Source organism: Gracilinanus agilis, chromosome 6 (assembly GCF_016433145.1).
Source record: "Gracilinanus agilis isolate LMUSP501 chromosome 6, AgileGrace, whole genome shotgun sequence".
NCBI classification, from domain to species: Eukaryota; Metazoa; Chordata; class Mammalia; order Didelphimorphia; family Didelphidae; genus Gracilinanus; species Gracilinanus agilis.
The window spans coordinates 9,294,866-9,320,143 of record NC_058135.1 but is presented as its reverse complement, the minus strand read 5'-3'; the positions used below and the strand labels follow the sequence as shown (position 1 = coordinate 9,320,143).

At 38.7% G+C, this 25,278-nt stretch overlaps 1 protein-coding gene across 1 annotated transcript; it reads right to left on the bottom strand.

Moving 5' to 3' along the window:
- Positions 1-709: 709 nt before the first annotated feature.
- NDNF (neuron derived neurotrophic factor) lies at positions 710-12,418 on the bottom strand. Its single transcript, XM_044681061.1, has 3 exons — positions 12,231-12,418; positions 8,595-8,719; positions 710-2,756 (listed from the first exon to the last, which is right to left on the bottom strand). Exons 1-3 carry the CDS (start codon positions 12,416-12,418, stop codon positions 1,360-1,362), a joined length of 1,710 nt encoding a protein of 569 aa, XP_044536996.1. The 3' UTR covers positions 710-1,359.
- Between the last annotated feature and the right edge of the window lie 12,860 nt (positions 12,419-25,278).

The window sequence follows — 25,278 nt, the reverse complement described above, 5'->3', positions numbered from 1 at the left end:
TCCCAGGGCTGTTGTGAATATTTGCAAAGTGCATTTCAACCCTTTAAGTACTATATTAATGCAAGCCATTGTTAACTCCCAGGCTAGTGATCGTTTTCTTTTGCTAGTTAAGGTTTCTTATATGTGAGGATCTATTACGAGATCCTAGAATTTTCTTCCTCTGTTATAATGGTCTGCATATTACCCAAATCCTGAATGAATTTATCTAAAATAAAATGCTATTCAAAAATACTGATCACTGAAATTTCCTGCTCTTTAGCACAGGTTCCATTAGAGGTTCCTGAATTGTTTTATCCAGAAATTGAAATAATCATCTTGTTAATATTTAAGCAAGTTGGAACCCCTTTGAACATGCATGCATTGTCCTTAAAGACAGATGTTTAGGAAGGGACCCATTTTGAGTTCTGAGCATTATTTGTTTAATGTTTCCTGAGTTGCAGTGTCTGTTTGGCAGGCTGGTCTGGTCCTTTTAACAACTCTATGGAAGAGTTCTCAACTTCCACAGCAGCTGGCTTCTGTTCAATGTCAAATTACACATCTTAACAGCTTTTGCTAATGCATTCATAACTTGAGGGAGACTTAACATGCCTTCTTAACTAAGAGGAAAAGCTGTTTTAGGTGCCACATTACCAAGAGGGCCAGAGTAGAAATTTCACTCCGTCAGAGGCCTGTTTCTCTTGTCGAGGATACAATGAGAAAAGGAGGAATATATAATCTAAGATTTTTAATTTTATGTACAGGAATATAATATATGTCAGCTTTGTACATGGTACAGCATTTAAACATCAAACTCAATGAGACAGAAAATTGCAATTGTGATGAAAGTTAACCAGAATACAGGCTGATATTAGGTTGGTCTTTAGATACGGCAAGAATTTAATAGTTTACAATCATCAAAACATCAACATTTAAAACAAGACTTTATAAAATAATTTACAGACAACCTAGGATCTACAGAGAGCATTTGCATTTGTGTGTTGGTGTGTATGCACGTAATGAATGACATCTTTCAGAGTTTGAAGTAGTAGGATAATTTAGAAGCAGTTCATGCAATGTGAGAGCAAAGGATGGCAAGAGATTCTTTCCATGATTCCTGCAGCTGTTGACATAGACCAAGAGTCCAGTTGGGGGATAGACCACCCAGTAATACACCTTCCAGATGCCATCCACAAGCTCCTGGCCCAGTCCCATTTGACAATGGCATAGGTAAACATAAATATACAAGTTGATATCTTTTCTTACACAGTACAAATACAGGCCACAACTTCCCTCAGCTGTGTGAAGAGTCAATTGTTTACACAGGAAGTAGGATACTGTTCACCTCGAATTCCCCAAAGTTTATTTCTCAATCCAAAGACACTAGCAGAATTTCCTTGTTTTCACAACTTTACTCACATATTTCACTGAGTGCCCTCCATGCCCAATGACATAAACGTCGATAAGGTAAGATCGGCCAGGTTGGAGGCCTTTAATTGTTTCAGTGGTCACTGCCTTCTGTAAGTTTTGGCTGTGGAAATACTTACAGAGAACCTTCTCCGATTTCTTTCTTGTTTCTGGTCCTAGGCACTGGTTCTGTTCCCTTTTCTTTTGGTTTTCATTGTAGTTATCATCTACTTCCTTTCTGTAGATGCAAAACTTGTTCCTTTCCTGAGTGCCTAACCAGGCCACTGTGGCTGAAGAACATGTACGGAGCTTGTCGAAGGCCTTGATTCTTGTGTCTTCGGGGAGGGAGGGAAATGATTGCTTATTGAGCCGTGTGGTCGCCAGGATCTTTAGCATAGAGGCCCCCTTCTTGTTTCCTTTCAGCCTAATGAGATACTTGGCTTTAGGTTTCCCCCTAAGCTGAAACTGATGGACACCTTCCACATTCTGGGACAAAAGAAGTTTCCCATCTCGCCTGACTTGGATCTGAATAATGTCCAGGCAGGAGTGGATAAAGAAGGTGACTTTTTGATGGGATGAGACAGGAGCAAACCGGAGAAATTTGGTACCTTTTCTCTTGATGAAGACATCGGTGACTTTTCCATCTTTGAGGTCCACTGTCTTCTGCTTGGCTTCTTCTTTCGTTCTGGCAAAGGTGCCAATGTAAGCAGTGCTTGTATTACTGGGGACTTTGACCACAAATACATCAAAATAATACTGTGTGTCGGGCTTCAGATCAGATACCGTATAGATATTCTTATTCCCGATGCAGACCTTTTGAATGTCCACCTTGGTCTTGGAGTAGATATGCCGCCCCAGCTTGAGAGATGACTTGCCTGAGAAGGTCCGCTCTCTGCTGGGACTGTTTTCTGAAGGAAAACCAAAATGGGCAAAGTCGAATGGGCTAAAATCCAGGCCAGGCTTGGGAGCCATCATGAAGGCATCATCAGCAGTCATCTTGGCCTCTACGGCACAGAGACTCTTGAAGTTGTGTTCTCTATTGATCACCACACAATACTGAATGGGTTGTTTTAGCAGTGAGGCTGTAGGGCTGGGTTTCCACACTAAGGTCACTGTGGTGTGTCCCAGAGAGGTAACATCCACTCGTGGGTCATAGGGCAACTCAGGGTAGGGCTGGTCAGACTCTGGAGTTGTGGTGGCATAGACCTTAAAATGGGTATCCTTCTCAGTGGAGAGAAGCTCCAACTGGTACAAGCCCGATGGAGAACTTGAAGACATAAAAGATTCCACATCATTGCCTTTGTAAGAGAATAACTCAGTGCCATCTTCACTAATTATCTGCTGCTTCTGCTGCTCCAGTGGCTCTGGTTCACCTAGAAAAGACAAGCAGAGACAGATTTTAGCAGCAAGTTGTCTCATGTCTCTTATAGGGCATAATAAATTCTCCATCTTTGGCAGCTAATAAAAAGACAAATATATGAAAAAAATAGCTAGAGTCTGTGAGCACAATGGATCTTAGCTCTGGCACTTAAGGTCTGGGTAATATTGCCCAAGTCACTTGAGTTTTATTCAACTCATTTTCTTGCTCTTCAAAATAAAGGGAGTTGAACAAAATGATCCTTACCACCCACTTCCTAATCTAAATTCTAATTTTCTATGCCACAGGTTGGCAAACTATGACCAGCAAGTCAAATCAGGCCCACAGCATTTTTTTGGATGACCCCTGAGTTAAGAATAGTTTTTGCATTGACAACTAATAAATGCATCAATTTCTGTAGTAAAGACTCTAAGAATTAATGAAGGAAAGAAACAAAGGCTTGAAGTCACACTTTGGTCCTGTCCTTTTTTTCAATGAAAATAGATTTATTTATTAAGATAGTTGAAAGATAAATGAAAGAGATGAAGAGAGGGAGAGAGAGAGAAAAAAAGAGAGAGAGCAAGAAAGATGAGGCAGCAGCCAGGTGGCACAGTAAATGGAGCACTGGTATTGGAGTCAAGAAAACCTTAGTCTGAATTATTAGTTGAGTGACTTTTGGAAAATCATTTAACCTCTCAGCCTCAATTTCCTCATCTATAAAATGGGGAAATGATAGCACCTAGCTCACCTGGTTATTTTAAGGATCAAATAAAATAAAATTTAAATAGTACTTTGTAAACCTTAAAATGCTGTGTAAATATTTTTTATTAAGCAACTATTTAGTCAGCAAAACTTCTATAAGTTAGATTTGGAGACAAAGTCCAGATGACAAAATCTCTGATTTCAAAAGGAGCTTAGAAGCCAGCTTGTCAACCTTGTTCATGAATTGGACTTTCCTCCCATATTAGTAGTCAGTTAGGGGGTATGATGCAGATGGTATGCTAACAAACCAAATGGGTAAGAAAACATCAGATAGGTAGAAGGAGAACCAAAAGAAAGAAGTGTCATAAAAAAATCAGAATGGAGAGAATATCTAGAAGAGGACAGTGTCAAATATCCCAGAGAAATCAAGAAGTCTGAGGATTGTGAAAAAGCCATTGGATTTGGCGATAAAGAGATCCCTAGTCATTTTGGAGTTAGTAAATAGTTTCTGTCCAACAGTAAAGTTTAGAAGCCAGACTCCAAAGAGTTTATTAGTGACTGGGAAGAAAGTGAAGACAAGCTTTCTCAAGGAGAGAGACTCTCTCAGAGAGAACTGTATTAAGTGACAGTTTTGTTTGGTTTATTGTTTTGTTTTGTATTTAAGGATACAGTAGATCTGGGTGTGTGTGTAGGCAGGAAGGAGTAAGTAGTGATAGAAAGGGAGATGCTGGAGAACATGAGAGAATAGAATCACTTGTGGATATAGGAGTTTGTCTCTGTAAGGAGTAAAGGGTTACATGAGAAGCAGGTGGAAAGGAGAAATGGAGCAAACTATCTGAGTGATGTGACAAGAGGATTCAGGGAGAAGGGGAGCTCTTAGAGAATGGCCTTTGTTTTTACAGGAAGTAGGGGTTGTGGTCCTTACCTATGAGGATGGTAGGAGATGTATCATAGGAAACCTGAAGAAAAACAAGAGGGTTTAGGGCAGCCACTGTGGTGGAGAAGGGCAAGGGTGATTATATTGATTAGGAATGAAAGGAAAAGTTGCATTGTTTCAGCAAGAGTCCAGTTGAGATTAAAAAACATAAATTTATAGTTGACTCAGTCAGCATACAAACACACACACACACACACACATACACAAATTCATTCTTGTTGGTCTTATGCAACAGAGCTACATGGTTGGAAAAGGAAATGACCTAATCTCCTTCATCTGTGTGAAATGGCCTTGTGGAGACTTACTCCTCATCTTGGAGAACTGGATTTGAAGAGTTTTTAGTAAAACTCAGATGAAGGAATGCCCCCTACTAATGGCAATTGACACCGATTCCACACCATTTTTCTTCAAAAATAGAAGAGAACAATGACGGACTAAAGATATAACAAGAGTCACATAGTTACATGTGTCAAAAGCAATACTAGGTCCTCCTGGCTCTGAAGTGAGTTCATTAACCATTTGCTATTCCACCATATAATTAAAAATATTAACTAGAACTGATGTACTATTGGGCTGTGAGAATGATTTATAAACACTTCCATGGGTCATCATTCTGTTGAGGTAAGCATGCCTCTTGGACTTAGTATTGTGATAATGAGATTAAATCTACCCTGCCCATCCTTAGATTTAATCACCAAAGGTGAAAACATCTCCACTTAACTCACAAGTTGGGAGGTCTGTGACCCACATGTGTTAGAGTGAGTGACAAATCAAAATTTACTGGCTGCCTCCTGGGCAGTACTAAGAAAAGCATCTGTTGTGATTGGACACATAAACTAAGAGGAAGACACAGGAAGTGATGCATAAGAAGCCCCTTTAAAAGAGAGCTCAGTGAGTTCAGCTGGCTCTTCTTGTTCGTGGCTTGGGCTTGGAGAAGCACTGGAGCTGGGATCCTGAGATCTTGGCGAGACTGTTCTTAAATCTTTCCTTTGGAATTCCACATGGTGAGTGTAAAGACTGAATCTTCCTGAACTTCTCTTAAGGAACTTCCCTTTCAAAAGAGACTCTGTGACTGAAGCTTTTGCTTCATTCACCTCTGGGCCCCTCCAGGCCTCTGGTCCTCTGACTTTCCAGCCTTGGGCTCAAGGCTGAACCTCCCTCAGATGAGGGTTAATTAGGTCTGCCTGGATTAAACTAGGGGATTGGAGCAAATTACCTAGTGTGTTAGATTACTTATTCTATCTTATCCTCTCTCTCATTTCCTTATTTCCTCTTCTTCTCCTCATTTGTAAATAAACTTCCATAAAAGTCATTCTGACTTGAGGTTATTCTTTAACTGGGGATTGATAATTATTCAATTTCCTGGTGACCAAACCCTTTAATATTCATCCAATCAAAACCCCTTTTTACCCCTTATAGTATCCTTGGGACTATCATTAAAAAAAGGATTTTGAAATTAAAGAAGTTAAAGACTTTTACAGGTCAGTTTTTGTCCACCCATCTTCCTCATCTGTTTGCATATGAGAATAAATATCTTAGATTACAATGCAGGTGGACAATGAGGAAGAGATAGGAAGAGAAACATTTAGGGACCTCTGTAGGACAAACAGATTCTAAGCTTCAATATGTTACCAAGGCCTATCTTTCAACACCAATATTTTCTTGGTAATATTTTAGGGTTATAAATCATAGACCACCACAACTTCCAAGGAATCTGCTGTTCAGGAGGTTCAGAAGTCAACTGAAAGCTTCACAATGGGCATCAACTGGCAAAAAATGACTTGCATGGGGCATATCTAGCTGGAAAAGGTGGCTTTCAGTCATGTAGTAAGAGCAAGAGATAACCCTCTAGTACTGTACTACTATCTATGAAACATACAAAAAAAAATGACAGGTTCCAGTGTGTGGTAAGGATCCTTAAGAGTGTATCTATGGAAAGACATGGGGCAACACTAAAAACTTGGAAAAGAAAGTAGTTACAAAGAGCCACAGATAAGCAAGTCAGTTCTGCTTCTATCACAATGAATTTAATATGCATTTAAAAATATTAAATGCATTTAAGATTTACATAAAATTCTCTTTTCTATTCCTCTCACATATTAAAATCATTGTTTGATAATGTTAACTTCATAAGAAAAAAGATAGATTTAAAAAAAGTGGATTTGGGGTTAAATCCTGGTTTTTCCATTTCATTTGATCTTGGAAAAGTCACCTAATTTCATTAGGCCTTAGTTACCAAATCTGCAGAAGGAGACTCTTCTAGATGGCTCCTAGGTTCGCTTCCAACTTAAAATTTTCATTCGCCACTTCTGGATTTCTCAACTGGCCTGGCCTATCTTCAGAGGATGTTTAATAAAGTTTGATGAATAATGATCAAGGTGACAAGGAAAATGACCAATTTATAAAGGTCTCTCTTTTTCAGGAAGGTAGACATGATACTATCCTGCTAGAGCTGTGAATTGGTCCAAACATTCTGTACCATCATTTGGAATTAGGCAGAATGAATAAAATGGGAAATCATTTCACTGCTAATGCCTCAAGGAGAGCAATACATACCCAAATATTCATAGGAGTACTTTTTGTGGAGAGAAAGAACTAAAATAAGACAGATGTTCCTAGATTGGATGATGTCTAAACAAAGTGTGGTACGTGAATGCTATAAGAAATGAGGAAAACAGAACAAACTCTTGCTAGCTGCAGGGAGATGTAAATACTCACAGAATCATGAGTGACCTCAAGGAAATGGAACAATACAGTCAAGGAAGAAGAGAGAGACCCATGAGTCAGAAGTCAAAGTCAAAACCAAGACAGGGGCAGGTGAATTTGAGGAAAGGGCTGAGCTCCTTGAGGCCAAGGGTGCCCCTGGACTTAAAGGGATAGGAATATGGGTCTGCTTGGATAGATGTGATGTAGAAGTTCTAAGGATTCTGAAATAAGGGCTATTCACCAGTACATGCATAAGCATCAACATCCTGTCTACATCCATGCAGGAGGACAAAATGTGGAGGCATGTATGCTTTGAGCACTACTAAGTGCTCAAATAATGTGGACTCATCTGACCTTAAGAAAGAGGGAGTACAACTGCCCCCAGACAAATGAAGGGCACCTCATATTTTGTCCCTGAATTCCTCCATCCATTCTATTTCAATCTTTTTCAGTTTCAAGAAATGTCTCTGAATGACCTATCTACTCGGTGCTGAGCTCTATTGGGCATGCAAAGATAGATATCTCACAAACACTCTGGTCCTAGTCAATGTCATGACCAAACTTGATCCCACAGGACTAGGGATGAAGATTGTTACCTACCTTCTGACAAAAGAGGAGAACTCAATATGAATGAAACCTACATTTTGGACCATGCCCCAATTACCCACTGTAGGATATTGTTTTAAGGGACTTATTTCCTTGTTTATCTTCTGAAACAAAGCAGGAATGGGGAAAGGAGGTAGGAGGGAAGAGAGAATTTCATTCACTGAAAAAATAAAATTAAATTGATTTATAAAAACCATGATGAAAGCAAAGAAAGAGGCTGAAGAAACATTTGTGTTAGCTTTCAAATTCAGAGAAGCAAGGAAAGACATCTGTGAAATAGCAAAGGTCAAAATAAGCAGAATCAGAAAACAAGACACAATACAAATGAAAGAAAACAAGAATAGAAGAAACAAAATGTCACATTATGAGAATTATCAGGTTTAGTACCCTGCCATGACTATCCCGACATGCTTTACGCAGTGGGTGAGGCCATTGGCATGGAACACTGAGAAAGTTAACATGTGAGTTAGTTTTGATCAATGGCTTTTTCCTCTTCTTTTGTGTTCTTTTTTTAAGGGATGGTTTTCTGGGTAGGTGGTGAGATATGCGGAAACGAAGGCTATACAAGTATATATGTATAGATATACACATATGTATGTGCATAACTATATAAGGTATATACCTATGTGTATCTGCAGGTTTGATTGTATGTATATGAATATACATATGTGTACATATACTTTTTTATATACATATATTCGTGTGTGTGTGTGTGTGTGTGTGTGTGTGTGTGTTTAAGAAAGAGCAGAAGGTCCCTCTTATCACTGGAGTGCAGACCAGAATTCTCCAAATCCGGTATTCCCTGATGCTTCACCAGTGAGTCACATTGCATTGTCTTCCTCTCAGTGAGATGCTGGTGGCCCAAAGTCCCTCCAGGGGAGGAATACGTCACTTCTTCCTTACCTGAGCTTTCTCCACTGGCTTCCTCAGGCAGCTCTTGCAGGCTCAGTTTCCATTCCAAAGGAGCATCACACGGAGTTACTGTAACAGATAGAGGGGTATTGTCCTCTTCAACCACAAAGAAATACCTGTCAAAGAGGGGAGAGACATAAATTAATAAGGATTTATGAAGCACCTGCTATTAGACAGGCACTGTATACCAATACAATGAATGAAACCATCCCTATTTGCAAGGAACCAACACTGTAAGACTTAAGTAACTTGCTAACAAGCACAGGGAAAACATTTAATCTTAATATGAAGGGAAGGAAAAAAATATTCCTATGCAGCTTGACTAGACTATAGGTTAAAAGTGAAAGCCATAATCTCCAATGACATCCCTTCAATATCAAGAGAAAGAGGAGGGGCCCCAGCACACCAGGTGAGCCCATTGGCAAATTTATAACAGGTCATGGAGGAGAGTCTCCTGAGGATATTCAGCCATGCATGGGCTGCAATCTGCCTCACTGAAGGTTGTAACCACTTGGACGGCATTATAGACCCATTGAGTATGACGTTGACAACTTCACCCTGGCCGACTTTCAGTTCTGGAAGCTAAAAGAGATACGGTGCGAAGCTCAACTCTAAGTAACTGGTGACTTGGACAAAGCAGGTCTTGTATTTGCAAAGTGACCCTGTGCTAAGAACTGAGTCAGGGACAGAAATCATTATCACAGGCATTGCTCAGCAGAGACGGCATGGTGCAGTGGAGAGTTCACTGGATCTGAGTTCAGATTCCACTTCTTTGGGGGATTGTAGGATGATGGATACATCGCAATTTCTCTGATCCTCACTTGACTCATCCATCAGATGAGTATGTTAGTGCTTATTTTAAAGGATGAAATTGAGGTGATAGATGGCAAGTGCTCTGCCAGCCTTAAAATTCTGTACAGGTATCAGCGTGTTATTTTATTAGGCCCCATGAGAAGGTGGTGTGGCTAGAAGGTATTCCAAGAGAATATGGTTGCTCAACTGGAAAATGGTGTTATCCTAACAATGTAATTCTCAAATTAACGACTGCTTTTAGCAAAAGGTAAAAGACAAAAACCAACCAAACAAATATCTTAAATTATATGTTAACAATGTTTTGGGGGTTGATTTGTTTTTTTTATATTTAAAGGATGAGTGATTTTCTTAGTATGGAATCTTCCTCTACTGATGCTGACAGCAATCCTTCTGCAACCTAAATCATAGACATTTAGAGCTAGACAGGACTTTATCTCGTCCAATCCCATCATTTTAGAGATGAAGAGCCTAAGCCCCTGGAGGTGAAATGTGACTTTTTTCAAAGTCAGACAGGCAGGAAATGTCATAGTCAGGGCAGTATGGGGTAATGAAGGCAGTGTGGAACTTGCAGCTGAGAAGGTTCTAATTTCTAGTTCTCATTACACCTCAGATCTAAGCAGTGTAACCTTAATTTGTTACTTAAAGTGCTTGTACTTCAGTTTCCAAACATCTGCAAAATACTGGACGCTAGGACCCCTAAGTTCCTGCTAATCTTCCATATGGACTCCTATATTCCCTGCTCTTCTGAGACATCAAGAGTAATATGTCATGGGGCAGCTGGGTAGCTCAGTGGATGGAGAGCCAGGCCTAGAGATGGGAGGTCCTAGGTTCAAATCTGACCTCAGACACTTCCCAGCTGTGTGACCCTGGGCAAGTCACTTGACCCCCATTGCCTACCCTTACCACTCTTCTGCCTTGGAACCAATACACAGTATTGACTCCAAGATGGAAGGTAAGGGTTTAAAAAGAAAAAAGAGTAATATGTCAGAGCTGATAACAATGGAAGCTTTTAAAATACAAACTATATATTTATAATTTTGAAATAGAAATTATATATTTAAAATATAAAATATAAAACTGTTCTCCCAATAGCAAAAAATTAAATTCTTTTTCTCAATTGGGCTATGATTCTACATATTTATTACATGAATTTGGTTTTTCTTCTTTTATAATTGGGGAAGGACTGGAGCGGGAAGAAAACTTGTGTTTTAATTGAAAACAATCACATTTTAAAATAGGAAATAAAGATTATGCTGAGTCTTGTTTTCTTATGGCCAGTTCTCAGATGATGAAACTAAGAAAAAAGAGCTTTCAATTCTAGCCTTATTTTATGCCAGTTCCATAGAAAGGGGAATATAATATATACCCTTTCATCCCCATAACCCAACAACTCTATATGAAAATAGACTCTCTGGGCTGTAGCAATGGGATAGTTTTCTCCTGCAGCCTAGAAGCAAATTTAATAAAGGAACTAGAGTTAGCATTGACCTTCCAACCTTCATTCAGAGCCTTTAAATGTTGGTAGAACCTCTCAGAAGCAGAGCAACACTGGAATGTTCTTTGAGGTCTGGAGGTCGAGTCTACACCATGTTAAAACATTGGGGAAGTAGCTTCAAGGATTTCAGAAGAGAGACCTTGGTAGAATGAAGGTATATATTTGGTCAATAAGAAACTGCTACAACTCTCAGTCTTCCAAACCATATAGTTTATCCTTGAAGAGCTTTAGGTAAAAAAAGAGTGAGAAATGGGGGAAACAGCCCACTTAGCTAATTTTTCTTAGTGGGATCCTGTAGCAGGACTCTCATTAATTCTTTCTGTGTGGTGAAGAACACTTACAACATGTTGTCCGAGCTCATATCACCATATCAACTCAAACATATCATTATCTTTTATTCTGGAACTCCTAAGAAAGCCATTTTTCTTTTTTAATAGAGGCTAATTGGCATCATATATCAGTGATCATAATAGCTAACATTACATAAGTTTAAAATTTGCAAAAGACTGTTTCAAATATCTCACTTGAGCCTCACAACAATTCTAGGAGGTAAGTCTTCTTATTATTCCCATTTTAGAGATGAAGAAATTGAGACAGAGAAAGGGGTGATTTGCCTACCCACACACTAGCTGCCAAGAACCTGAGGCTGGATTTGAACTCAATTCTTCTGAACTCCAAGTGCCCTATACACCATGCTACTTCAATCATTCAATCAACAAGTAAGCTAGATGACAAATTATACATACGAATAGATATAATTGTAGAAAAAAGTATATCCATAATTGTAGATAGATGAGTAAGAAGGGAGATGATGGGTGGACAGATTGATAGGTGATAGATATATTGATGATAAAAATATAGAAAGAATAGATAAAATGAGAAACAGAGAGATGAGAGAGCTGGCGTTTTTATTAAGTGCTTACTATATGCCAGGTACTATGCTAAGCTCTGATGATACAAAGAGGCAAAAGCAGGCCATGTTCATTAGACCTAATGCATTTAGGCAGCACAGTTGATAGGGCACTGGACCTAGAGTCAAGAAGACCAGAGTTCAAATCCTTCTTCAGACATAGACTAGTTATATGATCTTGGGTATCACCTGGTTTTTTCCACCTCACTTTCCTTAGCTGTAAAATGGGGATTATGATAGCACCTCCCTCCCAGAGTCATTGAAAAAATAAAAGGAGGTAGCACGCTAAAGGGTTCTCAAACTTTAAAGCACAACTAATAGCTCCCATTATTCTTATCAAATCAAATCTCAAACATCATATCCTATGGAGGCTTTATTTGAGATACAGAGAGAACCACAGGGACGATACCTTTTCGACGTGTCTCTAAAGAGATAGCTGCTGATCTCAGCTCCGTCTGGTAACATTGATGAATCATGAAACTGAGCTTTATCCTGAATCTGCATCTGAAACAGCTCTTCATCACGGGTTGGTAGCTTCTGAGCCCAGCAGGTGAGGGGGAGCAGCAGCCAGAACACCCCCCAGAGAAGCAGCACCATTCTGCCAAGGGAAAGCAAGGACAGGTCTGAATGACGGAAAGAGAACGGACGCCTGAGCAGACCCTAACCACTAAAGTGCTGAGTTGGTTGGGACAGAGCCCTTCTGAATTCAGTCCCTTACATGACAGGATTTGGACAGAGCCCCTAGATTTCTCTTTCATGTGTAATGAGTACACACAGAGCACAAAAAGGTAACTGGTCTCATACCTCTGTCAACACAGATACTTGTGGGACCCAGAATCACTTTTACCAAACAGGGGAGGAAGACATGAGTCTACCATCCAACATTTAGTATTTCAAAATATCTGGGGGGTCCCTGATTCAGCCACAGTACATTGTACATATCCCCTAGCTTTGGGTCTTCTGTTAATTTAATGCGTCATCCCTGCCTTTATCCAAGTTATTAATAAAATGTGACTTTCATCATAATGAGATTTCATAGGATCATAGATTCAGAGCTGGGAGGGTCTTTTGAGATCATTTGTCTTCAGTTTTACAGATTAAGAAACGGAAGCAGGTTACATCCCTTCTTCAAGGTCACTCTGCTTGGGTCTCAGGCAGGACCCTAGCAGGCAGGGTCTGAGGCAGGATTTGAACCCAGTTCTTCCTAACTTCAAGTTCTCTTCATAAATCCATCAGGGGAACATTTTCTTAAAGACATTGCTGTATATTCTCATTCTAGATGAAAGAAACTTATATTATAATTGTAGGGATTTTTCTACTGAGGGTATTGCCCAAAGGTACATTTAATTGATTAGTTGAGTCAATTTGATTTTTAAATAAATTTAAATAAAAACTTAGATAAAGATTTAAGCTCTATGATAATTATTTTAATTAAAATTTTTCAATGAAAATCCTTTCTCCTTTCCCATCTCTTCTCTCATTTCCATTGAAAAAGAAAGAAAAAAAGCATAAACATGTAGTCAGATAAACCAAATTCTCAAATTGGACATGTGTCCCCAACCCCAAGCCCAAAATGCCTCAACTTCTCCTCATTCAGAGTCCACCACCTCTGTCTGGAGTTGGGGAGCAAATTCTCTGGAGTCCTGGTCAGTCATTGCATTGACTTTATGGTCATCATTAAAAGCAATAAAAACCCTGGACAAATGGACCTCCCAAGAGCTCTGTGAAATAAGTACAAGCATTATTAAGAATCTCATTTTATGAGAATATCCTTCAATTGGGGAATGGCTGAACAAATGGTGGTATCTGTTGGTGATGGAATACTATTGTGCTGAAAGGAATAATGAACTGGAGGAATTACATGTGAACTGGAATGACCTCCAGGAACTGATGCAGAGTGAAAGGAGCAGAACCAGGAGAACATTGTACACAGAGACTGATACACTATGGTACAATCAAACATAACGGACTTCTCTACAAGCAGCAATGCAAAGCTGAGGGACTTATGAGAAATAAAACTAGCCACATTCAGAGGAAGAACTGTGGAAGGAGAAACACAGAAGAAAAACAGCTGCTTGAACACATGGGCTGATGGGGTTATTATTGGGGATGTAGACACTAAATGATAACTCTAGTCCAAGTATCAATAATATGGAATTAGATCTTGATCAACGATACATATAAAACCCAGTGGAATTGTGCTTTGACTAAGGAAGATTAGGGGAGTTTGGGGGAGAGGGAAAGAACATTGTAACTATGGGAAAATATCCAAAATTAAAATAAAAAAAAAAAGAATCTCATTTTACAGTTGAAGAAATCGGTGTGATTGGACTATGAGCTCATTGGTGCCCCCAGGGTCTTGATTTGGATTCCACTGCTCATTTCATGACCAATTCACTCCAACATGAGATGGTCAAAAGACAATAGATCTGGCATCAGAGAGCTTGACTACACATTCCAACCCTGCTATTTTCTGCCTTTGTGACCACTTCAAAATAAGGGTCACTTCACTTTGCCAGACCTCTGTTGCTCAATTTGTAAAATTAAGGAGTTAAACTAAATGACTTCTATAACTTGCTACCTTTTGACAGGTATGGAGAGGTACCTAAACTTTATCGAGCCATTTAGTCATAATAACACCAGAAGTAAAAAAAAACAAACAAACAAATAGATATTGGCTATTTCTTTTAGATAAATCCTATAATATTCTTTTATCTGATATTTGAAGAATTTTACTTTTGTACTAAAGAGCAAGGTGCTTTTTGTTTTTTTTTCCACAGAAAAGAAGAGAATGTTTATAGTGTGACTATAGAAATCTCCTAGCACTAGGATTCTTTACCTTTTGCTGTGTTCTGGACCCTTAGGCACTCAGAAGAAACATAAAGACCCTTTTTTGGAATTATGTCACAAAATGCATAAAATAAAATACAAAAAGTTTGCCAAGGAAACAAATTATACTCTATCCTTTTTTTAAAGTCATAGACCCCCTGAAATCTATCCCCCTTGTCCAATTTCATTACTTAACAGACACGATCAGGGAAATTGACCCTTGCCCGAGGTTTTATAGGAGGAGATTTGGTGTCTTATCCCTAAGGATACCCAGCTCTAGATATCACCAGAATCCAACAAGAGTTGAAAGCAATTGAGATCAGTGGAGAGAATGCTAGACCAACAGTAAGAAATATTTGAATTCGGGTCCTACATTGGGCATATACTCACTGTGGACATAGGCAATAATCATTGAAACAAACCTCTCTGAGCGTCTTTTCTCATGTATAAAATGGAAAAAAAAAACTGGACTTTCAGTTTTGGGTTTTTTTAAACATCCATTCCAGCATCAGAATAATCTTTTAATTTTTTATATCAGTTACTTTCATGAGACGTGGTGACATTCTATGGATGTTTTTGCCTTTCTCTGTTCCTAAATTTTTTTTTAATCAATAGCTTGCTGAAAAAAGATATGGTTAGTGGGGCAGCCGGGTGGCTCAGTGGATTGAAAGTCAGGCCCAGAGATGGGAGGTCCTGGGTTCAAATCTGGTCTCAGATACTCCCTAGCTGTGTGACCCTGGGCAAGTCAATTAACCACCATTGCCTAGCCCTTACCACTCTTCTGCCTTAGAACCAATATCAAGTATTGATTCTAAGATGGAAGGTAAGGGTCAAAAAAAAAAAAAGACATGGTTAGAACAGTTGAAATTGAACTGTATCACATCACTGTCTTTTCCCCATCTAATCTGATAGCTGATTTTGACACTTTACACACTTAATGCTAATTTCAGAAGGTCTTCTACATTAGTAGTCTCTAAAAATACAATTCCTGTTCTTCCTTCTTTCTTTTTTCCATTATGAAAGTAATTTTTAGTGTCATGTTACAATTTTTAAAACATAAAAACATGGTCTTTTGACATTCACATATTACTGAGAAAACTTACTGTTTTTACCCTTCTACAGTATTGGATAATTAGTTAATAAGGTCAAAGGCTGATGTGTTATTTTTACAAAACATATCTGTGAAACTGCAAATACTCCATCTCAGAGACTATTGCTTATATATCTTTTGTTCAAAATTAAACCTTACTTGGATCATCTCTGAAAACAGATCCAAATATTTAATTAAATCATTTCTTCCTACAAAATAAAATTGTTTTTCTGCTGTCGGTCACTAAATGTAAGTTTTGAGCACTTCAAAATATCTAAAAGCATTTCTTCTTAAGAACAACCCAAAGCAAAATGTAGAATTCTCTTCTCTAGGATTACAAAAGTGCCCTCTAATGGTATATATAGCCTTTCCTCCTTCTGCTTTTCAACTTTCCTTGGTTATCCAAGAAAAAATCAGAACTGGAGTTTGTTTCACTTTTTCCTTTTCCCTCCTCATTTTTCTGTGAGTGCAGAGAACAAACTGGGAAATCCAGCCAGTGATGGACTCAAGCTCTTTTTTTGCCTGCTGAGTAGAAGCTGCAGAATGTTTGTTCTATGGAACAACTCCTGGTTGAGCTGACTAGCCCAGTTCAATTTCCAAGAAAATGCAATAAAGTCACACAAGTGTTTCTCACTATCATCTGATGACTAGTAACACTCTCTGGTGAACTGGTTAGACTGAAAATTAAGAAAGGAATAGACTAGCCTCCAGCTGGGCTGAAGTCCTGTGCTCATCCATGACATTAAAAAGCCTTGTCTTCTTTTGGGGAGTTACATCCAGATCCTATCAAAACTAAAACTTCCAGAGTTTGACTGTGTCATCACTCTGTCTCAGAAAAGTCCGATATCGGCACACAAACAAAAAGGGATAGTTCACCTTTGCCATAAGTATCATATCAGTTGATCCAATTTGTCAGCCAAAGAGACAAATGGGCTAAAGCCTGGGATTCAAAGACTGTGGGCAGAGGCCAGCTCAAGTCCAAGGAAGTGATGTGGGAAGGGCCCTTTGCCTAATGGTGTTGACAGTAATTTTGTCAGCTTTCTTTCAGGAATATGCTGCTGTCAGCATGTCAGCTCAGGGTACTAGAGAGATAGGTGAGAAGGACTAAGGGTCCTTGCTCTTTGAAGCTAACACAGAGTATAAACCAGAGACAGGAAGAAGAGACGGACACACAAATGCTAGAGGAATAAAGAATCAATAGAGACGAGGTCATCGTACTCGAGGATGAACTGAGTCATGTAAATGCACATGTAGTCAGGCTCTTACCAGGATTATGTGCTTCTGCATCTCAGCTGGAGGTGCTCTTCACTTCTCCATCAAGAAATTTCAGAATTATTTTGTATTTGCTTCAAATAGACTTTGTATTTAATTAATTTGTGCATTCATTGTCCCTCTCCCCCAAACCATCTCCTCACCAACTTAATAAACAGATCAACTCATCAAAGGTAAGTCTATTTCATTCTCGTCTTTCTATCTCTAGCACCGAGTACAGGGCCTGGCACATAAATGTTCCCTGAAGAAAAAAAGGAAGCAAGCATTTATGTAACAATCTCTAATGTGCCAGGGACTGTACTAAGTGCTTTGTAAGTATTATCTCTTTTGAACATCACAACAATCTTGGGGAGATAGGTGCTGTCATTATCCTCATTTTACAGATGAAGGAAGTGATTCACAGAGAGGTTAAGTCACTTGCTCAGGATCCAACAGATAATAAGTGTCTAAGGCCAGATCTGAACTCAAATCTTCCTAACTCCAGGCTCAGTATTCTGTCCTTTGCTCGACCTAGTTTTTATTGAGTTGAATCAAACTCAGACTGAGGATCTTTTGAATTATATTAATGCCCACCAATAATATTAGAGGATAAAAAAAAAACAGAAGAAAAGACTAATATTTCAGGGATCTTTGAGAAAGGGGGAAAGAGGAGCTAAGCTTATTGGTGTCATGGTGAAGTAAAGACAACGGGCTATGGCTCTCTGAATGAAGTCTTGGAGTAGATGTCAACTTTCTATTAACAGTTATTTTGGTTACCTTTGGTTTTAGCCAAAGTTATACTGACTACATAAAGTATTTAGATAAATCTGGGTATCGTCTGAGTTATTCAAGACCTCAGTGGCTACAAAATAAGAGTAATTTACTATATAATATCTCTTCTCCAAAAAAGGAGTCAGGAAATTTAATCTTAGAAAAACAATAGTCCAAACATCCACTATCTTAAAGAGATACCTATTAATCTTCAACAGCTGTGAGAGATATTGGCACACCAAAATGAAAAGGTTTTAAAATAGAGTATACTAAAGGTCAGTTTGATGGCATAATGGATAGAGTACTGGACCTACAGTAAAGAAGACCTGAGTTCAAGTCTAACCTCAGACACTTACTCTAGTTCTGTAACCCTGGGCAAGTCACTTAAACTCTTACTGGCTCATTTTCCTTATCTGTTAAATGAGCTAGAGAAAGAAATGGAGAACTACTACAGTATCTTTGCCAAGAAAATGGGCATAACAAAGAATTGGGCATAGCTGAAGCAAATAAGTAACAATATCAAAGGGCAATAGAAAAAGGCAGGTACTGGGCATGAAGAGGTCATGACACAAGGAATTACTCCCAAGAAAGAGCATTAAAGGACATCACCATAGAGATGCATGAGCAGGAAGGAAGGCTGACCAGTCACAGTATGGTGAGAAGGTAACACACTCAGTCTGGGCTCCGGTTCAATGACTTGCCAGGAAATACAGTGAGTATCTGTAGGAGGAAGCCATGCCATCCCTTTATTTGAGGCTGGCTCTTGTATACTTCTGCTTCAACTTATTTGAAAATTTAAATCAATTTTTTAAAATAGAGTTGTTGTTTTTTTCAAAATGCCCAAATTTAAAGAAATTGTGAGTATAGTAGAAGAGGCCTGAACTTGGGGTTAGAGGCTTAAATCATAATTTTTTAGTATCTGTGACTCTGGGAAAATCACTTTCCTGGAACAAAGAGGTAGGGAAGGATGAGGAGAGTTGGGCAAGGAGGATGAATCCTGGGAATTTTTCAAATAGGAGGTGTTGTTTATGTTAAACTTTGCCAGAAGCCAGGGATTAAAAGATGTTTAAGTTGATAATAAAAATGAAAATTTACATGAAAGCAGAAAAGAAAAGTGATGTTTTATTTATAGTATAAACAAGAAATTGCAATAACCTCAATAACTAGAGCATTCTGAGATTATAGATTTAGAATGCAAAGAGAATTTGGAGGTCACTGAGTTTGACCTTTTATTTGATGGAGGAGGAAACTGAGGGTCAGAGAGGTCATGACTTGTTCAGAGTCACACTGAGTAAATATTCCTCGTTTGTAAAATGTAAGAATTGAAATCATTGGCATCTAAAGTTCTGTATAATTTTCATAAGATCCAAGACTTAAAAAAAATTTTTTTAAACTCTTACCTTCCATCTTGGAGTCAATACTGTGTATTGGCTCCAAGGCAGAAGAGTGGTAAGGATAGGCAATGGGGGTCAAGTGACTTGCCCAGGGTCACACAGCTGAGAAGTGTCTGAGGCCAGATTTGAACCTAGGACCTCCCATCTCTAGACCTGGCTCTCAATCCACTGAGCTACCCAGCTGCCCCCAGATGAGATTAAAATTTTTTGAGAAAAATTTTAGGAAAAGAAGCTTGCTAACTCCTCAAATCAAGAAAGTGAATTGTTTGGAGAAAGTGCCATAAAGAAACCTACACTGCCTCTGAAGATCCAGAATGAACTTTGGGATGTATTGATGGAACTGAAGAGGGTTGAACACATTTATTCTGAATGTAAACTCTTATGCCAAAAGGGACTGCCCCGGTTAAAACCAGTGGAAATGTGTGTTGGCCATGGGTGAAGGGGAGAGAGCGGGGGGTGAAGGGGAAAGTAGGAGCATGAGTCATGTAACTACATTAAAAATGAATATTAAGGGGGCAGCTGGGTAGCTCAGTGGAGTGAGAGTCGGGCCTAGAGACAGGAGGTCCTAGGTTCAAACCTGGCCTCAGCCACTTCCCAGCTGTGTGACCCTGGGCAGGTCACTTGACCCCCATTGCCCACCCTTACCAATCTTCCACCTATGAGACAATACACCGAAGTACAAGGGTTTAAAAAAAATGAATATTAATAAACATTCAAAAAAATTTTAAAAAAAAAGGGACTGCCCCCTAATTGGTTTTTTGTCAATGCACCTAGCAAACATTGGTTTTGATCTCTCTCTTTTATTTTCCTCTTATCTCCAACTAGTATAATTTCCTCTTAGATAGTGTAATATTGTTTGTACCTTTAGCTAGAAGATCTCTAGAGGTATAAGTTGGTTATGTTAAATGATTCACTGGGGAAACTAGTCTCTCAAAGAATCACAGGGGGGATGGTGAAGAGCGAATCAAACTCTCTTTGTCTATCAATTAGCAACTTTTAAGTTAATTAATCAAAAACTTAAGTACCCCTACTTAGTACCTTACCAGTCACTAAGTATGAGAGTTCACAAGTCACTTGCTAGAGTGAGTAACAAATCCAGAGGCCACTTCCTCCATCCCCCCCCCGTGGGCAGTGCTAGGCAAATTGAAAGACTGCAATTGGTTCCTGTAAATTGGGGAAGCAACAGGAAGTGACATGGAAAAAATGACTATAAAAAGTCCTGAACTTCCTGTCCAAGACTTTTCCTTGGGACTTCTCTTTGAGCTTCTCCTTGGGAGTTCTTTGGAGTCTCTGCTCCTTGGGATCTTCTCCTTTGGAATTCTTTTTTGGAGGATGGCTAACTGGGGCTTATGGACTTTGACTTCTACTTGAGCTTTGGGCCTTTCAACTGGGGTTTTTGGCTTTGGAACTTCGACTTTCAGCTTTGGAGCTTCTTGGAGTCAGAGACTTTCTTGTTGGATTCACTGTTGCCTCAGTGAGCCTAGCTCACAAGGGTTTTTCTGCATTGGGATCTTGCCTGGATCCTGTCTGGCTTACTGGTGAGTGGCTAGGATTCCCACAGGGAGACTGGAAATCTGCCAGGGAATGAGCTTCATTTCACTGGATCAGCATTTAGGGTAAGCTAGGCAGTCTCCTTACCTCTTTCCCTTCCACATTTCCCTCTTTTTACTAATATTCCAGTTATTTATTTTATTTTATGTTATTATTATTTTTTTAAACCCTTAACTTCTGTGTATTGGTTCATAGGTGGAAGAGTGGTAAGGATAGGCAATGGGGGTCAAGTGACTTGCCCAGGGTCACCCAGCTGGGAAGTGTCTGAGGCTGGATTTGAACCTAGGACCTCCCATCTCTAGGCCTGACTCTCAATCCACTGAGCTACCCAGCTGCCCCCACTAATATTCCAATTAAACAAAATGGTTAAAAGCTGCTAATCGTTTTCTTGACTTAAGGGATAATAATCAACAATCATTTTTTTTATAGTTTTCTTAGTTAATCAAAATCCCAATTTAATCCTTATAGTTCCTTCAAGTTAGAAATTGATAATGCTTATGATCCACATGGGCAACTCCACCCACAGTGGCACAGTGGGTAGAGTACTGGACTTGGAATTGAAAATACTCCTCCTCCTGGGTTAAATCTGGCTGTGTGACCATGAGAAAGTCACTTAACCCTGTTTACCTCAGTTTCATCATCTTTAAAATGAGCTGGAGGAAGAAATGGCAACGCTCCAGCATCTTTGCCAAGCAAACTCCTAAAAAGTGTACATATTAGATGTCCCCAATAGAAGGTAAGCTTCTTGAGAGCAGGAACTGAATATTTCCTTTTGGTTGACATCCTCTGTAAGAGCTGTCTAGAATTTCCTTCCACTGGCTTCATCTTGGATAATTCAGGACCACCTCCAAAGAATGCTGACATATCAGAGCAAAGTTTCATGGGACATATATTATCAGTAAGACATTTCGACTCTCCTTGACATTCTCAATTTGTTTACACTAATGCAATTTTTTCCTCTCCAATGATCATTACTATTTCATACTGAGAATAATGACATCATTGCAAGCTTGTAAAAAAACAAATCCTCATTTTTTTCTCTTCGAGCTAATACCATGCTTATTCTTTAAAGAAGCATAAATATAAAAATGTCATATATAAATGACATATATAAAAATGGCAACAAGTTCCATGAAGGAATTTTATTTTGCAAAATGGGGAAAAGGGAAGGAGTTTCATTTCTGCCATTTACTACTTGTGTGACTTTCGGAAAATCACTTAACCTCATGATTCTTGGTTTCCTCATCTATAAAAATGAGGGTTTGGGTTAGATGATGTCTCGTGTATCTCCCAGGTCAAAATCTAGGAGTCTCTGGTCTTCCTGGGAAAGTTTGCCAAGCACATTTTAAATGTAATTAACATTAATTGTGTAAGCATTCAATGACTTGATCTTCAGAAAACATTCAAGTTTCTTATGCAACAATTCACAGTTTCTAAGGACTAGAGATTGAGTTAAAATGCATAGTGCCTGGCACATACTGGGCACTTAATAAATGCTCATTGACTTGATTTAACTTGATATAACCCACTCCTGGCCCTTAGAGAGGAAAGCAAAAAACCAAAACAGTGCAGCAGAATCGGAATTTACTTGAAGCAAATCCATCTGGAATAAATAAAATTGAACATTTAATTATAGGGAGCAGCGAATGCCTGCCTATAATTCACTGAGGCTGACTCCGAGGACTGGCCTGTCACAGACTGTGGTGCTATATAGTGCTTTTCTCTTTTTTGGAGCATCCCTACAACTACTTAACTCTTCAATTTCAATTTTTAAGCTCCAGGGCATTTCTTTTACTTTGAATGGCCCATTCCAGATCTGATAAGAAATCTGTTACAATTGATCAAATACATTATTTCCTTGTGAAAGGAACACTTGTGTATTCAGGCTTGGGGTAGATACAACTCTGACAAGTGAAAGGCATAAGAATTTCACTGTCTTAATCCTCTCTACACAGATGAAAGACAATAAAATACATTGAATAAACCCTAGACTAGGAGACAGGAAACTGGATGTGCATCCTGTGTCAGGTGTTTAGGATCTATGACACCCTAAAACTCACTGTATCTCAGTTTCCTTGGTTATGTAACTTTAGGCAATTCACTTACCCTCCCTAAGATTCAGTTCTCTCATTGGTAATATGAGGATGATAATATATTATTTTATTCTGAGAATAGAATTGGTTCATTCATGTAGAGTGCTCTGTTTTCATTTCAGATTTAATAACATACACTTAGGTTTAAAAAAAAATTCCTGAACAACTAGGTAGCAGAGTAGTTAAAGCTCCCAGCCTGGAATTGGGGAGGAATCTGGGTTCAAATCTGGCCTCAGATACTTCTTAGCTGTGTGATCCTGAGAAAGTCACTTATGAAATTATGTAGCCCTTGTCACTCTTCTGTAAGGGTATAAAAAATAACAATAATAAATATATTTAAGGGTTAATTCCAAAATATCAAGTCTAAGGAATTAATTTTTAATGTTTGAGGTTTTGGAAACAAAGAAAATTGAAAATATTCATTAATGTGACTAATCTAACTTCCCAAATGACTTCCCCTTAACATAAAATTTGGAGATGGAATTTCTCATGCCTTTCTTGAAATGGAAAAAAAAAATAAAGGAAAACCAACCAGCATGTCTGATGTACATACAGGGTATACCCTCTGCCACTAGGCTCTTGGGAAGGACAAAAAGTTTGGCTAGGTAGCAGTGGATAAATAAGGCACTATTGAGGTAGTAAACGACTACTTGTCACTTCCAAATAGGTGTGTGCATGTATTGTGTACATGTGCTTATTTTTATTTATTTTGAGGGACTAGCTTTCTATCTTGTCCAAGTCAGAAGTTCAGTAGCCACTTTTTTCATAATACCAATAATGATCTGCATAAATGCTTTAATTGGCTCCATTTGTACTGACATAATCTCATAGCAAACCTGCTGGGACTCCACTCCCAGGAGTTTGCTCTGTTGGTGTCAGATTTCATATGGACCTCCCATCAATTATAGCCTTATTGCAACTCAGAATGCCCAAGCTAAAGAGATCCCCTAACATCAGCTTCTGCTAATAGCAGGGATTACCAGGGTGCCTCTCTATGCCTAGCCTTCCTCAATCCAACGGACATATCTGCTTTCAGGCTTTTAGGATTCCCCATGCCAATAATCCACAGACTGAGAGACCTTCCATGCAATTCATTTGCAATTTCCCAATTTCCCTTTTCTTCTCCCCCTTTTCAGCTGACTCCAGGGTGCTGGCTTTATCCACTGAACCACCAAAATAGCCAAAAAGCAATTTAGAGGGAGTAATATTGTCTAAGGAAGGCATCAAACAGTATCAAGATAAAAAAAAATCAAAAGCAATAAGTTGATAGATGATAGAGAGAGAGGAATGAATAAAAAGATAGATACCTAGGGAAATGATAGATAGGACCCACTAGACACAGTGCTGTATAAATGCCCAGCATCATGAAGTAGTAAAAACTTCTCAATGTGAAGTGATAGGCCTAGAATTAACTTGTGTCATCTTAGACAAGCCTTTTCTTCTTTCTGGGCTTCTAAAGAATAAAGTGACTAAACCATCTCTAAGGTCTCTTTCAGCCCTAAATCCTAGGGGTCAATAGAAAACAATGGAAGCCATGCTCACAAAGATACCATATGATCATAAGCCAAAAACCTAAATGGATTTGTGGTCTCTTTCATCAGGGAGTTCAACTTCAATGTCACAGACATCCATATCTGCTCATTCCTTGTGACTTATTTAATTTCTCCACAGGGAGTCCTGTCAAAGCCTTCTTTCTTTTGCCCCAATAATTCAAATGCTCCAGTTAGCTATCTTTGGTCATTAACCTCCCCATATCACCAGCCCCTCATCTTGTAGGAGCTAGATTTTGAACTAGAAAGGACCTTAGAGGACTTAAAATCCAACTCATTCATTTAACAGATGAAAGGGTTAAATGACTTACTTTGGGGCATAAAGGGTCTTATGAAGGGTTTGTACCCAGATATACCTGAGTACAAATCAAACCTGAATACAAGCCTCATCAATTATCTTATATAGCCTTTCCATAACAAGAGAAAATTGTTTTTTTTCTCATGTGTTTTGTTTTAAATGAGTAGTGTTCATTCTCAGTATCTTGTAAATAAGACAAAACAAATTTGCTATCTACCGAATGTTCTGTGGGGGAATCCAAAAGAAGAAGAAAAAATGGTGCCAAACAGAGTGAAACCACCATCAAGCCAAGGGTTAGTCTTCTTGGAAATTATGAAGAATATCTACTTTCTTTCTGAGCTGAAAGAAAGGGCATAGCAGGAAGATCTCTTCTGATTATTTAAGTCATAATCCTAAAGTTCAGATTATGGAAATTAGTGGTCAATCCACTGAACCTTGAAAACATTTCTTTTTGGACAAGTAAAAGAACATCTCATTGAATGAATGTTATCCTTGAATAAATATATACTTCCTAAATATCCTTTCTTGGCTATAGCTAAGCAAGCTTACTTTTATTCCTTGTTACATGGTCCATACATATTTAATTTTATTCTAGTTCATAGCTAGGAGTACAAAGCATGTCTGAGTTGG

Bases quoted from the DNA above. Each gene is read 5' to 3' on its own strand.
- NDNF (XM_044681061.1), bottom strand. From the start codon at position 12,418: ATGGTGCTGCTTCTCTGGGGGGTGTTCTGGCTGCTGCTCCCCCTCACC. The intron at 8,720-12,230 runs GTATCGTCCCTG...CCTCTTTGACAG, and splicing joins TTTAGAGACACGTCGAAAAG to GTATTTCTTTGTGGTTGAAG. The intron at 2,757-8,594 runs GTAAGGAAGAAG...TGTCTTTTCTAG, and splicing joins AGCCAGTGGAGAAAGCTCAG to GTGAACCAGAGCCACTGGAG.